We start from the raw sequence: 15406 nt of genomic DNA on the forward strand, positions 1-15406 counted from the left end.
TTTTTAAATACTTTTTTTTGTTTATTAAATCTATTAAAGTTTTTTTCTATATTAAGATTCACAGAATTTACAACTGTGATATGTATATTGTTTTATATGAATTCAATATATTGCTTTTAGTACTGTTTGAAATCCTTTGAAGTGTTTTCAGCCTGTTAAGGAAGATAGTTGTGATGTCTAGTTTTGTTTGTTATTTATCAGAAAGTGATCGAAATCCATCACCACCTAAGGAACTTCTTGAGAGCAGTGACGATCTTGTTCCAGATAAGATTGGGGAATCAGTGTTTAGCAAGCACTGGGTCTTTCAGTGTTTAATACATGTTATTCAGGTAAAGAGTTTTGATCATTCTAATTTACACACATTTCCTCTGGTATGTATGTGGGTGTTTATATATATATATATAAATATATATATATATATGTATAATTAGAAATAAAAACATTATTCCATCATTTCTATGTCGGAGAAATTTCAACACTCAATAGCAATAAATAATTATAAATATTAATTTCTTGTTTGAACAAGTTAAATTGAAGAAATAATTAAAATGATTACTTTAATTAATAGGCAATTAAAATCCCCAATTACCTTTCCTCCTTCCCTTACCAACTATCTGCATTGGTGGTTGAACAAGGGCAGCACAATGAAGGGAGTACCGCTTCCTCCACCTCGTCTGGATTTGCATTGAATCACAGATGCTTCTCTTCAAGGTTGGGGAGTGTTGCCCATCAGCAAGAGAATTCTGGGCAATGGTCTCAGATTGTAATATTTTACCATTTCAACATCTTGGAGATTGTGGTGATATAGTGTGCTTTGGTTCATTTTCTTCTACTGGTAAAGTACCAACACATTATGCTCCATTTCTGAAAATTCCACTGTTGTGGTCTATTTTAATCACTATGGGAGCACCTGCTCCTGTTCTATTTGTGGTCAAATCTTGGACCTCCTTTATTGGGCCCATACGCTTCAAATAAATCTCCTTGTGTGTTATGTTCCAGATGCTTTTCACCTTGTGGTGGATCTTTTTGCAAGTCCCAACCAGATTTATCTCATGGAGTGGTTTTTCAACCTTCAGGTTTTCAGGTGGCTATGCAATCAGTGGGGGTACTCCTCATCTGGATGCTTTTGCCACTTTACTCCAACACCAAGTCACTTCTTTTTTTTGGTTTAAGGTTCATAATCCTCAGATCCTGGCAGTGGCTTTTTTCAGTTAAAAATGTACCAGTCGGTTTCATTTATGTTCCTTCCAGATTTGTTGACCTCCTTGTTGTAAGGTTATTCCAGATCAGTTTTTCCTGTTCAAAATTTTGGCAGCCCATGAGAGTCATTCTTTATTCTTGCCATTTTCTCTTCCATCCATTTCCCATTTTATTCCAGGTCTGCTCCAGATAGGCTACTATGTCTAGTATGTGCTTTGTGTTGCTCCATTGTATGGCCTCCTTTAGTGGTTCCTATTTCCACCTTTCCATTACCTGGCAATGTTCATCTGTACATGACTTCTCTTCTTCTACCCTTATGATTTGGGATTCTTAACTGCCTCTATTGTTCTATTCGTCCCCGTCTTTTTCTTCCCAAATTCTGTTTCAGGTGTCTTTGCTTAAGATTGGGCACCCTCCCTTTTTTCCTGGAGTCTCACCTCCATTCTTTAATGGAGGAAACTCTTCAGTCAGACATTTGGCCTACTCCTCATACGCTCATCTCTCACTATCTTTATTGGGTAGTTGTTTCTTCCTCGTCAGGGTACCATCTTCTGCCTGTTGCCACACTTCAAACCTCAATACAGTTGTAACTGGGTAACTTATCTTTTTTATATATATTTTTCCTTTCAGGGGCATGCCCCATTTGGGACTTAGATCCTGCTCAATGGTGAGCATTGCCTGTCCAGGTATGCTTCCTATACCTCAAATCTGTACTGTACGGCTAAACCCATGGCCAATAACGTACATTGTTGAGATGGAGTGTTCCACAAGATGGCTATTAGGTTTTTCTTTGTGATACATTTGCTTTATTAATATGCCCATTGTGGATCGTACTAACCCATGAACTTACCTGGGTAAAGCTGTGGAGTGTGGGAGTTCTTGCCACTTTCCAGTGTTTGCTTCCATTCATTAGAGATTAGGGCAGTGTTCTGCTGGTGTAGATGGCATGTGATCCCAGTCATGTATCCCACCTCTGTGTGGTGTGTATAGAAGGTTGATGTTGCACCCAGCTTCTGTACAGTTCTATCCGGAAGGTGAGGTTGCTATATATTTCTCAATGTGATCCACTTTTGTGCTGTGGAACCCGGTGATGTTGATCGGGGTGACGGTTCTTCACTCCCTGAGGCTGATGTTGCGCAGTGGGTGCCAGTCTGATTGAGTTTGAGTACGATGCGTCCTGCCACATAGGAACATCTCTTCGTATCATCATTCAGATGTTTGGTTCCCAAATGTGTGGTTGGTTGTGTATTTGCGCATATGAGTCTGTTCCATAGATCGATTTGCACAGTATATCCTTCCGTTCTACTCAGCTTGAGGTGAAGACAGTGTGGGACCTCCTCCTACCATGAGTTGGAGGTTCTATTCCTTATACCACTTGGTTTGGGACTGGAATTGACCAGTTGTGTACGGTCCATCATGCCCTAGCCACTCTACACCTTGGAGCACTTTCATTTTAGCTTTCCTCACATTTCTGTCCATAGATGGTTCTTTTACAGTCTTTCTTCTATGGGATGTGATGTTTTGATTATTAGAAAATAGTTACGAATGATTACTTAAAGCCCTGTATCTGGTTCATTAGTCACTATGGATTCTGTTGATCCTGTAAAGCTGAAGAATAATGATTTGGATTCCGACCCAACTCATTGTCTCTCCTTTTTGGTTTTGCTCCTTCCACTTTCTGCCCATGTATGCGACACCTATTTACTCACTGGGTGCATTGTATACCTGGTACAGTCTCCCATGTATGTTCATAGAACATGCTTATAAGCTTACCAAATTCATTTTCATTATTTCAGAAAAAACTTGAGCTATTTAGAATTATTATGTATAGTAATTTTGAAAGTAATATTAAACTGCAGTGTAACGTAGTGAGGTTTTTATTGAGCTAGATATAAAGCACTCTGACTGTTCTTCAGGCTGTGGAAAAAGAGGATGAAAAGCCAGAACCAAGTGGTGAGAAAGAACAAAATGAGACAGATAATTCTGGTGAAGAAGAAGGAGATAAGGCAGAAGTTCTTGAGCTAAATAAAGAACTTGAAGAAGAGCTCTGCACCTTATGGGATATGTCAGCAAATAATGTGAGTAAAGATGAGAACTTCTGTTTCAAACATTTACGCATCTGTAGAGTAACATGCTTAAACCCACTTAATAACTACTGATCTTTAATGACTGTAGTACACATTGAAGAATGATTGATGGTTTGAATAGATAATAATGATTACTCTTGGGCTACTTAAGTGTTAAATAAAGTGTAATGTTACTATTTTTTATATAATGGTATGTTACTAACTTGTAATGGGGTTGAAGTAGGGGAGGGGTCAAGGGAGTCCAGACCATTCCACTCCATTTTTCTCAGAAATTAATAAACAGTTAGATGTCCTTATACTACCATACAGTATCAAAAAGAAATATTTAATGCCAGTGTTTTTATTTGATTAGTCTATTAATTACCAAAGAAGCTTTTTTTTTCTTCAGGTTTTATGAAATTAGCATAGCTGGAGTCTACAGCAATGCAGTTATGGTCTCAGCCAATAACTGATTATCACTAAGCTAATACAATAATATGAATGTCAATTAAACATTGCCATGGTAAATTTTCATGTATAGACAAGGTGTTTAGACTTTAGAGATTTGTTTTCATCAAAGTTAGTATTGTTTAGGACTTATACTTGTTACAGAATTGATTTTCCATGGTGTGGAAAGTAGAATTGTTACGAGAAATATTTTTTTTCTCATAGTAGATTTCCAAAATAAGGAAAAAATGCAGGTGATATGACTGTATATGTAATAACTTTTGAAAAGAAGGTTGTGAAAACAGGCATTTTGTTCATGTATACTAAAATATGAATTCCAAGATGATAACTCGCCTTCTTCACACACACAAATGCTATTTCTCTTGCGCATCTGCCTTTGATATTTGCATGCCACAAGCCTTGAGCTGACTCCCACATAAATTTGTGTGTGTAACATGAACCACAACGGTGCTTGATGATGTCATCATGTGATAATAGCTTTCCACCAATTGGAGGGCAACGCAGCTTCCATGTGCAGTAACTACCCCTAAGTACTTTTACTCGTGATAACTTCATTCTTCTTTTTTGCATTGCATTGAATTTTTTAAATTTCTTGTCTGAGTACAATTTAATGACACTTGCATTTGTTAACGAAATCTTTTTTTTTTTTTGGCTTTTGTTTCAAAAGCTTTATATTTTTATCCTGATTTATTATATGACGGTGTTGTGTGTGGGAAGATGTTCAGCCATAGTAGGAATAGGGTGTGTGTAACATCTTCCCACACACAACACCGTCAGCCATAGTAGGAATAGGGTGTGTGTAACATCTTCCCACACACACAACACCGTCAGCCATAGTAGGAATAGGGTGTGTGTAACATCTTCCCACACACAACACCGTCAGCCATAGTAGGAATAGGGTGTGTGTAACCTTTTATTCCCATCTATTGGGCCAAAATTCTTTCTCCTCAGTTTCAGGTTGAATAAGAAGAAGACGAACTTTATCACCTATTCCCTCCTTCTGCTTGAATAAAAAAGTTACAGCAAGTTAATATTCATCATTCACTTGAAAAAACATTAATTGCTGAGTAAGTTGTTCCTTTCACTGTGTTTGTGAGAATTTATTAGACGTGGTCTAATAGTTGTCCAACAAATGAACAATATGTAACACTGCATTCTATATCTAGTCCATTAGGGATTTTCAAGAATTAGAAGAGTGTATAATAATAGTATTTCAACCACACTATGTTCACCATATCCATTGCTGATGACACATTTCACCCGATGCAGGGATCTCAGGCCAGCTGGGACGAACTAATGATCAGAACACAATTTATATATAAAAGAAAAAAGGCGTTTTACACCATAACAATATATAACTGTTTAAGTCGTTAACTAGTTACATGAACAAACTCAAGTTTAATTACAATTACTTTCACTGTACGAAGGAAGCGCTGAAGAGTGATAACAAAAGTTTGGCTGTCATCACGTGACTAGTGAAGATAAAATGCAGTGAGTTTGATTTATTGATTGCTCAAAATGCACTTTTTTTTCACAGTTTTTTTTTCGTTCTTTATTGTAAAATGTAAACGTATTAATGAGAGGTCACGTTAACAAAGAATTCTACGATACGTATGCTGAAAATGTTTATAAAATCTCCCAAAAAATACAATGCAATACAATGTCAAAATCAATCTCAGCATCTTAAAAAAAAGACCCAGATGCATATATATAAAAAACATAGGAATTCAGTAACAAGGAGGAAATTAGCCCCCCCCCCCAAGTTTTCTTGTTGGGTTTTCTTATTGATTATTCCATATTGGGTTTCAACCTTTGTAAGGTAAAAGTATAATAATGGAATATATTAATGTTATCTTAACTTTGATTTACTTATTTTGGTTACTTTAGGAGTGTATCATCAGTATATGGTCGACATTGATTAATCCAAAATAATAATATAATGGAAGGCTATCTTCTTTTGTGTAAAAAATACTGCAAATTTGGTTACAGTGTTACGCGGCTAACTTTAAAAAATTAACTGGTGTCACACTATAATCGTGAAAATAAAACATTACTGTGTCTAGTACGGAGGTGTTAAGCGTTGTTCTATTAACACAATAATACTGTATTATCTGAATATACTTTCTGGTTTTATTCTTATTCATTCCATTATGGTTTTCAAACTTTGTAAGATAAGGCTATAACTATTAAAAATTTTATTTCACAAATTAATTGATGTTATTCTAATTTTTATGTTGCTTAATAATTGTAAGTTTAGGATATTTGAAGAGTTTCCAAAACTATCAGGTTTTTTACTTTGGCTACATACTTGTTTTCCATATAAATAAAATGGCTTATGTTGCCTACAAAGCGCTTGATTAACTGCCTAGTTATAGATACAACACTTAATGCACCAGTATTGTTGTAAATACACTTATGAACATATAAAACAATACTGAATTGTCTGGAATGATAAATCTCAAAAAGTGTACAAAGTACTATATTTATATGTTAAAGATTTCTTTTCTTTTTCATCAGAGGTGAAATTGAAAAGAGAATCTGTGATGTATAGGCCTAATACATTCTTTGATTGGCCCTATCCTTATTGCAGACTACAGTTTAGCCTATTCCAAGCTCACTAATACAGCTTGGGACAGCTATATAATATCAAATAATGAATTTGATGAAATGTCATAATATTATTCACATACATAAATTAATTTAGGTTACTATATGGTAAAGTGAAATGGACTTGGTATCCCATTGATACTGTATGCAGTATTGTTGCTACGGTTGACTGATAAGTGAATAAATCTGTGATTGTTTCTAAACATTAAAAGATACAGTTGCATAATTTGTGTATGTGATACGTTATCATGTACAGTAGTTTTAGAATTTAAAAAAAATTAAATTGTTATACCTGAAGTTTTCAATATTTCTGGCTTTCCTTTTTTTTTGCCACTTTTAAATTTTTTTTTTTGAGACCCAAATTTAAAGGTCAATTTTCTTTATTAATTCTAACTATAATTCAACAATTTTAACTCAAAAATATTTCAGAATCAATATTATGCCTTTTTCTGACACTTATTTAGTGTAATTCTTGAGAAAAAAAGTCAATATTCTAATTTTTGCACAACTGCAAAGAGGTTTTACCTGTAAATAATGTAGTTTTTTAGAATATTTCTGCCAATCCCAAAGGATAACTTTATTACTGCTAGTAAAACATCATCCCTTGGGAATATATCATCCATTTCCTGATATTCAAATGTTTCTCTTAGTTTTTGTACAGACCTTGGTTGAAATCTTGTTATGGTACCACATCGAGTAGTTTGGTCATTTAGTAATGAAATACAGGTTTGAAATTAACTATAAAGAAATTTAACTATGATTTGGTAGAGCAAGAATTAGGCTATCACGTCATAGTAGAGTAAATATGTAGGTTTAAGAGTTGTTGCTTTTTTGTAGTTTTTTTAAGGATTTTTTTTTGTTTATCAATTGTGAAAGTATTTGTGTGTGAAATTATATATGTTTAAAAGCTACAGAAATATTATTCAATGAGAAGACATTAGGTAACTTTAGATAAGGTAAGCTTATACAGTTTAGAGATGGGTAACAAAGAAAACTGTTAGATAGTAGCTAACATACAATGTTTGGAGAAGATTCAGATACAAATAGTTTACCTAGATACAGGAATATATATGTAATATGAAACAAAGAAGTCACATGACTGGAGGTTACTTAACCCTTTCACCGTCCTGTGCATCACGTGTGGTTCACAGGATGATGCTAATGTGTCTGAGTGTCACGTGATGCACAGGACAATGCTAAAGTGTCTTGAGTGTCATATGTGATGCACAGGACACTGCTAAAGTGTCTGAGTGTCATATGTGATGCACAGGATATGCTAAAGTGTCTGAGTGTCATATGTGATGCACAGGACGATGCTAAAGTGTCTGAGTGTCACATGTGATGCACAGGACGATGCTAAAGTGTCTGAGTGTCATATGTGATGCACAGGATGATGCTAAAGTGTCTGAGTGTCACATGTGATGCACAGGACGATGCTAGAGTGTCTGAGTGTCATATGATGCTCACAGCTACATTTATATATAGCTGATGCTCATGAATGTGGCAGTAAAGAACTGGTTACTTTGGTTCAATGTGTCAGATTAGAAGAGAGCTTCATATGAGTATCACATGTGATGCTCATATATGATTTTCGGGCGTTAAAAATGTTGAAATTATAGACAAAGAAGATAAAAAAATCAGCAAAATATCTTTATTAAGCCTTAACCCTTTCCCTGTTTTAGGTCATTTATGGATATCCTTATTTATCTAATTATCCAAGTTGATAATGTGTAAAGCATATTCTTCTGGTATTATTGAAAGAGAGTGAAGTAGAAAGTTTTAGCAACTAAAAATTCTGTGTATCATATATGACTCTCAAATGAGTCACAATGTGATTATTACTCAAAAAGATAAACAGAATCTTGTTTTTTAATTGCAGTGTTTGTATGCTTCTGGGAAGCATGGGCTCACTCAGGTGGCTGTTTCTGAAGCATTACACTGCTGTTCATTCCATCAGTTTATACCCAAGTTGTGCTGTGAACTTGTAACCATTGTATAGAATTTTTAAAGATTCCAGAATAATATAAAACCTTCCAGAATTATTTAAAATATCCTGGAAGATTCTAGAATATACAGATATAATGTGATCTACAGGGTAAAATTTCAAGTACCTAAATGTTAGTCAATATGGAAAAAAATTTGGTGTAAATACATATATTGGAACACACACACATATGCAAAATGATGACATATTAAAAATATTATGATATATCTAGGACATTTCTCTATGTTAAGTAAATATCATTTTTACACACACATACACACATATATATATGTAATATATGCCATATTTACTTTATATTTGTATTGTGTACTGGGCCTTGGATTTCAATATGTATATACATATCTATAATGAAATACCTTATACTGCACTAGTAAATAAAACATAACGTGTTTAAGCAAGGCCCCCTTCCCCCCCCTGTAACTAGATTATCAGGACTGATACCCAAAGCCCCCCCAGTGGCACAGTAGTATGTATGCGGACTTACAATGCTAGAAACCGGGTTTCAATACCCGTGGTTGGCAGAGCACAAATAGCCCATTGTGTAGCTTTGTGCTTAATTTCAAAGAAACAATCTGTACACAAAACTTTTAAGCATTATCTAAATTAAAATTTAAGGTTCTAAATTCATCACAAAAAACAAGACTTGAGACTTCAAACTTACTGCTAATCTTGGTGCCTTTGTCTTCTCTATCACACCCAGGAAAATATCGCTTGCCTTAAACTCATGAAGAAAATGTGCAACATCCTAAACAAAAACAGATTATGTACATATATAAAACCTGTAATAAAGGTAGCAGTATGGGTCTCCAAAATCTAAACAGTCATGGCTATAATAGGAAACACTCATCGTTATCTAACTTGAAAATCATAAAAGATTCCAAGATACATATATAACAATTTTTTTTAATATTTGTTGAAAAACTTTATACAGTGGTTACAAGTTTACAACAATGTTAATTCGTGTACAGAAACTTAAAAAATGGCAAATTAAAGTGAGGAAAGATCGATAGCTCATTTTCATGTGTGGAGAAATTTGATTATCATGTAATTCAATAATAAACACAAGTATTTATGTTTCTGAATGCATAATGAAGCATGTATTTAGTATTCTGAGATTTAATGAAGATTAATTAATATCCAGTCTGATTCAGTATATTTATGTAGTTCTAGCTGCATTGTGTATTCATAAGTTGTTAATAATTGAAGAAACTAAGCAGACCGTTCAAAACACTAACAGTTTATCATAATCTTCAATCTATATTTTCTACATTACATTTGCTTGTTGGTTAAATATGCATTAACCGTCAAATTACAAACTTATTTTTAAATTATCCATTACTACTTGGGTGCACATATTGAGTAATTGCATGGTTTTGCCTCTTATAACACTCAGCGTAAAAAAAAAAGAGTTGAAAAATTGGGTGAAATCATTTATTTTCTTTGTATAATACATAGGAGACCTCAGTGGTAACTAGTGGGATTGGTTGCAATGTTGATCTACTTTTGTTTAAAATGTTGTTTGTGTGACTTATTTTATTTGTAACCAACAAAGTCGTAGACACGCGAGCAATTTGGTACATAAATAGTTTAGAAAAATGTGTGTAAAAGTGGATGAGGTCACTTTTACACACATTAGTAAGTGTAAGGATAAAATCTCTTTTATAAGGATTTAAAATGCAGTGGTCAGTAGCAGTAGTTGTCTTACATGTAGGTACTTTTAGAATTGACGAAAAACAAGGCAATTGCATGGACTTCCTGAACTACACAAAATAAATATTCCTATCAGACCTGTTATTTCCTATACTAATTAATGCTCCCGCTTTACAAAATAGTGCAGAAAGCCCAAAATATTTTCAAAAACCTAACTGGTTTTAAACCTAAATTTGGTATATAAAAAAAAACACTCTGCAGCTTGTAGAAAGTACTTGTGAAATGCACTATTGTCTTGTTTTTCCTCAATTCTGTAATTATGGAGTTTTATCAAGTACTGATGGTTTCAAGTATCAATTATATGCAGGTAGTTGTCTTTAAAGTTTATGGGTACTTTTAGTTAAGTACAAGTTCAGATGAATATTCACAAGAAATGCTGCTTTAAAGCATTTAATAATCACCATCACTCTTATGTCATTACTTTCCGTTACATGGTTAAAATATATTTTTCTGTTTGTTCGCATGTGTTTAACAAAAATGTGTCCATTTTTTATGTTACAGAAGTTTCCAGTAATGTTTATATATTGTAATAAATTCTGATTGAATATATTTAAGCCATGTGGCATCCAAAGATTTAATAAAACTTATTGGTTGTGTATTTGCTAAGCTAGCTGGTAAAGTTGAATATTTCATGCTTGGAGTGACTTTGTCTATTATTATTATTGAATTATATTTCTAAATTTACATTTAGTTTGATCTCAAATTACATTTTCAGTAACAACTTTATTTATGTTTGTTGTATCCTTTTTTTTACCATCTAGTGCTTATAGTAACAATCTAAATAGGTGAAAAATAACTTTCTGTGACTGAGGCTTGAACCCAGGTTTCATTGCTCTGAGGATGGGCAGCTCTCCACATAGTTTTATTGCATTGTTAATATATAAACTATGTACTGAAGTTAAGTAATTGTAAAAAACAGAATTCTTATAGTATAGTTATATAATGTATTTATTTTGGTCGCTCTCCTACCCTGCTATTAAAATGTAATTAACATGTTTTCATTATTACACTTTGATTTTTCAGGAAATAGCTGTTGGTATCCTAGGAAACATGATGTTTTTTGATGATATATGTGAGGATGTGTCTAAAAATGAAGAACTAGTGTGAGTTTCTTTGTTTTTTTAATTAAAAGCATAATTTTGCTTTGAGTCAAAAACTGTTAAATTGAGGTTTTTTTTTAATTACTGTAATGTGTTGTAGTAGTATTCGATAATACCATTGAACATATTTAGTTTATGTATACATTCAGTAAAGGTATTCATGTATTTAAGTATTTCAAAATATAATTGTTTTCTTTGTTTTTCTCTTTTTGTTTTGAATTATATTAATTGAAAAGTATGCTTTTCCATGCATTTTATTGTAGCTTTTTGTAAGTGTTGAAATTTATATTTATGACTTCTGTAGGATCTTCACACACACACACTAAATGTTACATTTTAGAATGTACTTTGTTATTATGTGGGTTAGTTGTAGCATTGTGAGACAATGCTTATTTGTGTAAATGCTTATTCTTGTGTGAATGGCAAGTCATTTTTGTTATAGTTGTTAGATATACACGACTGTTTCAATTTAAATTTAATATGAGAGTTATGGTTTAGATAATTATAAAGTGTTAAATTTAGTTGTTTTTAGAAGTGATACTTTATCGCAGGTTTTTTTACATAACTGTATATGAATCATATGTTGTATAGTTCAATTGTTGTGAAGTGCCAATTGTTATATTATTGCATCATGTTACCAGAACCTTCTAAGTTTTTATCCTTGTTTTAATTGACTATTGTAGTGTGTGTGGAGCATTCTAGGCCTCTGTTTGGCTATAGATATGCATCCATAATGAAGTTCATTATAGTTAGGTAGATAGATCTAGACTGCGTTATTGTGAGTTTAGGCATAAAGGGCATATAGTGGCGATTTCTAAAATGAAATTATCACAGATTGTATTGTAATAACGGAGTAGAGAGTAATAATTTGTCAATTGTGTTCTAAAGTAACTGAACCAACTTGTGTGGAATTTGATGAAAAGAGACAATTATTTAATACTCTGGATACAACTTTGGTAACCAACAGTGTAATAATGTTTGTATATACATTTGACTTGTTGTAATATATATATATTATTTTAAAAGAAGTGGATTGTGTGCTGTTTGTTTATTGTTGAAATGTAGCACCAACAAGTCACAGACACCTATGATGAAGAATCTGCCCCACCCATACATATAAAACCTGACAATAGTAGTTTGCTATTTTTTTGACTAACAAACTTATCAGAAATATACATTTTTTTTCTTATTAAAAATTCTTAACACCACAAGATATGTTATTTCTATTTAAATCTATCTGCAAACAGATAAATATATTTTCAGACTTCAACTCTGAAAGAATAATAGTAAATGTTATGTTACTAAGCTGCCCTTAACACAGTTTCTCATTAATGATAATATATAATTTGAATGAAATCATAGCACTGTTTTTGGGATTATATTGTGTTAGTGTTTACAGAGTAATTTATAAAATGTTTGGATGTTCTTTGTTTTACAGGAAAGTCCTCTTACTTCTTTTGAACAGTTCTGACTCACCAACTCTTGTACAAGTGGTAAGGTTTGTATAACACTTTCAACTCATATTTTGTAAGTCTACTTGGTTTTTACATTTGGTAATAATAAAGTTTGTTGTAGCTAATACAATTACAAGATATTCAAGTTTCATTGACTTATATTTATTAAATTACAGCTAAATGATAGCATTAACAGAATAGGGGTGTAAGATCTCTGTATTTGTATTCCTCGTAAAATTTTAATTTTACTGAAACATTAAATTATGGGGGGTTGCAGATGTGCCATTTTCATTGTATATGACCTGTATCTAGATGATACAACAATCTTACAGATGGATGAAAAAATTTATTGGTAGGTTTATTGTCTACACCTGCATTTACTCAAAAAAATATGTATAGTGTGAGTATGATTTATTTATAAAGACTACTAGTGTAATTTTTCTCATAATCTGTCTCTGATATTGCATGTATTCAATCCTCTTTAATATTGTTGTGATATTTTAATGTTGTTAGAGATAAGTTGTTATAGCAAGTTTCAGCCATGTTTCGTGTTTGTATTTTACATACATACAATAGTCAGATGATTGAAGCAGCTGATTACAGGAACAATGGTGAGGACCTTAGCATCTTTAAGATTAGGTTCTTATAAATGTGAGTGATCTTTGATTTTGCTTTCCAACACCGGTATTGCTACTGTAATGAAAAATTTATACGCAGTAATTCAGTGATAATTAAGTTTGATAATTAATGTCACATTCACCTGAATGTAAAGAAAATAACAACTGTAAAATAGGTTTCATATAAAATCATCGTCAAAAAATAAGATTTATATCATTGATTTTATATTTGTAATCAAACTTTTATTCAAAGAAGAAGCTGTTATTGTAAAATGTAAGTTTGTCAGTGATTATTAATAAAGGCAATATTGTTTTTAATTCTCTGTGTGAATTTCTGGTTTAAGATACACAGAACTAAAAAGACACTCAATAATGTCGATGATTTGTACCGTTATTTCAGGACATTTTTGAAAATACTAGACCAAATTTTTGCATCAGGTTTGGAATTTTTCTTTAATACATAATATCTGAAGATCAAAACTGTTAAGCCTTAGAAAACTTTGCTGATACAAATGAGTTGATACACAACAAAAGAGCTCTGTGAATATCGGAGATTTTCCCAGTACTTTGAAGTAGCAAAACATTTTGGTAAGATTAGATGTGTATGTCAGTTTAACATACTTGCAGCCACATAAATTTATTCTGTTATTTTAACCTTGAAAAATGTAGTATATATATCTTTGATTTTAAAAAATTTGGATAGTACTTCTAACGTAAGATGCGAAAATAATATCATATTAAAGTCAGGTATCACTATTATTCAATGTTTTTTTTTCCTCTTTATTTAAGACATATTTTTTATTGACAGGAAAAAAATATACACACATGCCTCAGGTGTTGTCTAGTATAGGGTCTGAAATGTTTTATATATGCTTCTTTTGTATGTAACAAAAACTGTTTTATTTTCAGGTTAGTGCATGTTTGTGTTGTCAACAAGAAAGCAAGAAGAGCATGGTTAAATTCTTTCAGAGAAATTGGTAGTTTTGTAGGAACTCTACAGTTTATCTTGGGAAATTCTCTGAATGGTGTGTACGAGTTTTTTGTTCTTCTTTAATACACTGAGAAATGTATAATTTTAGTCAACATTTAGGGAATGTAGATCATAACTACATGTTTAACATCATTTCAGGGGTATAGATTCACTACTTAAGAAGTTATTTTATTTATAATTTAGTAATGCTTCATGATTTCATGTTACTCTGGTTTGGGTCTTAAATTGCTGAACACTGAAATGTGCATATAAAAGTTCAGTAAGCACTGTAACATGTGCTCATTGTTGAGTAATTATGAAAACAATTACTGGGTATTTTAGTTATGTTTTTTTTTCTTCTCAGTAATATATGGATGGTGTGTAATATGAGTAAACAATGCATTCATAGTTTAGTCATTTTTAAGTGTCACTCAACATAACTAGGCTTAGAGTGTGATGGTACATCTTTAAATACAGTTCACACTTATCAAAAATTAACTGATATGCTAAATTTTCAAGCATTGTTCAGCCTTACTAGGCCTAAACTAATATGCTAAATTTCAAGCATTGTTCAGCCTTACTAGGCCTAAACTAATATGCTAAATTTTCAAGTACCACTCAGGCTCTCAACAGACATTTTGTATATTTATCTAGTACAGAGACAGAAATTTTTTGAAAAGTGATTTATGTGAAGTGGACATATTGGACTATTTCTACTTTGTTGCCTGTGCGAGTGGTTGCTATATAGAATTTGTAATTTAGCAGTTATAAATTAAAGTAATACTATATAATTTACTAACTATACATTTGAGTTATGACACTTTTAAAAAATTTTTGTTACAAATTGGAAAAATTTCAAAGTTACTATAATTGGTCATAAACAGTGCTCTTCTTTATTGAAATGCCCCATACTGTAAACAATAACTAGTGATAAGTTATTTGAAGTTAGTATTTTCTATAAGAAAATAATAATATGCCAGGGGGAAAAAAAACTTCTGTTTTGAAAACATAATTTTAAATGACAATTCAATATATTAAAATATAATTTTCATTGCAAAAATAATATTTTGCTGAAACTGAATTGGTTGTCAAAAATGGTGATTACTATGTGTATAAATTATTTACCATATTTTTCGATGTATAAGACGCACCCTTATTTTGAAGACAAAGTTTTGGGGAAAAAAAAGCTACAGACGCAATTGAATGCGC

The 15406-nt window shown here is 32.2% G+C and overlaps 2 protein-coding genes across 2 annotated transcripts in view; both read left to right on the top strand.

The window, feature by feature from the left end:
- The window catches only part of LOC106467669 (protein saal1-like), a 21365-nt gene extending 13025 nt beyond the window's left edge, over positions 1 to 8340 (top strand). The window contains exons 3-5 of the mRNA XM_022395872.1: positions 202 to 329; positions 3117 to 3278; positions 8221 to 8340. Of these exons, the coding sequence (XP_022251580.1) occupies positions 202 to 329; positions 3117 to 3278; positions 8221 to 8340 (410 nt within the window). The remainder of the gene's footprint in view (positions 1 to 201; positions 330 to 3116; positions 3279 to 8220) is intronic.
- Positions 8341 to 11075: 2735 nt separating this feature from the next.
- Positions 11076 to 15406, top strand: part of LOC106467671 (protein SAAL1-like) — a 17293-nt gene continuing 12962 nt past the window's right edge. The window contains exons 1-3 of the mRNA XM_013928043.2: positions 11076 to 11159; positions 12595 to 12654; positions 14137 to 14252. Coding sequence (XP_013783497.1) covers positions 11107 to 11159; positions 12595 to 12654; positions 14137 to 14252 — 229 coding nt within the window. The 5' untranslated portion in view covers positions 11076 to 11106. The remainder of the gene's footprint in view (positions 11160 to 12594; positions 12655 to 14136; positions 14253 to 15406) is intronic.

This window comes from Limulus polyphemus, unplaced genomic scaffold, assembly GCF_000517525.1.
Source record: "Limulus polyphemus unplaced genomic scaffold, Limulus_polyphemus-2.1.2 Scaffold2700, whole genome shotgun sequence".
NCBI classification, from domain to species: domain Eukaryota; kingdom Metazoa; phylum Arthropoda; class Merostomata; order Xiphosura; family Limulidae; genus Limulus; species Limulus polyphemus.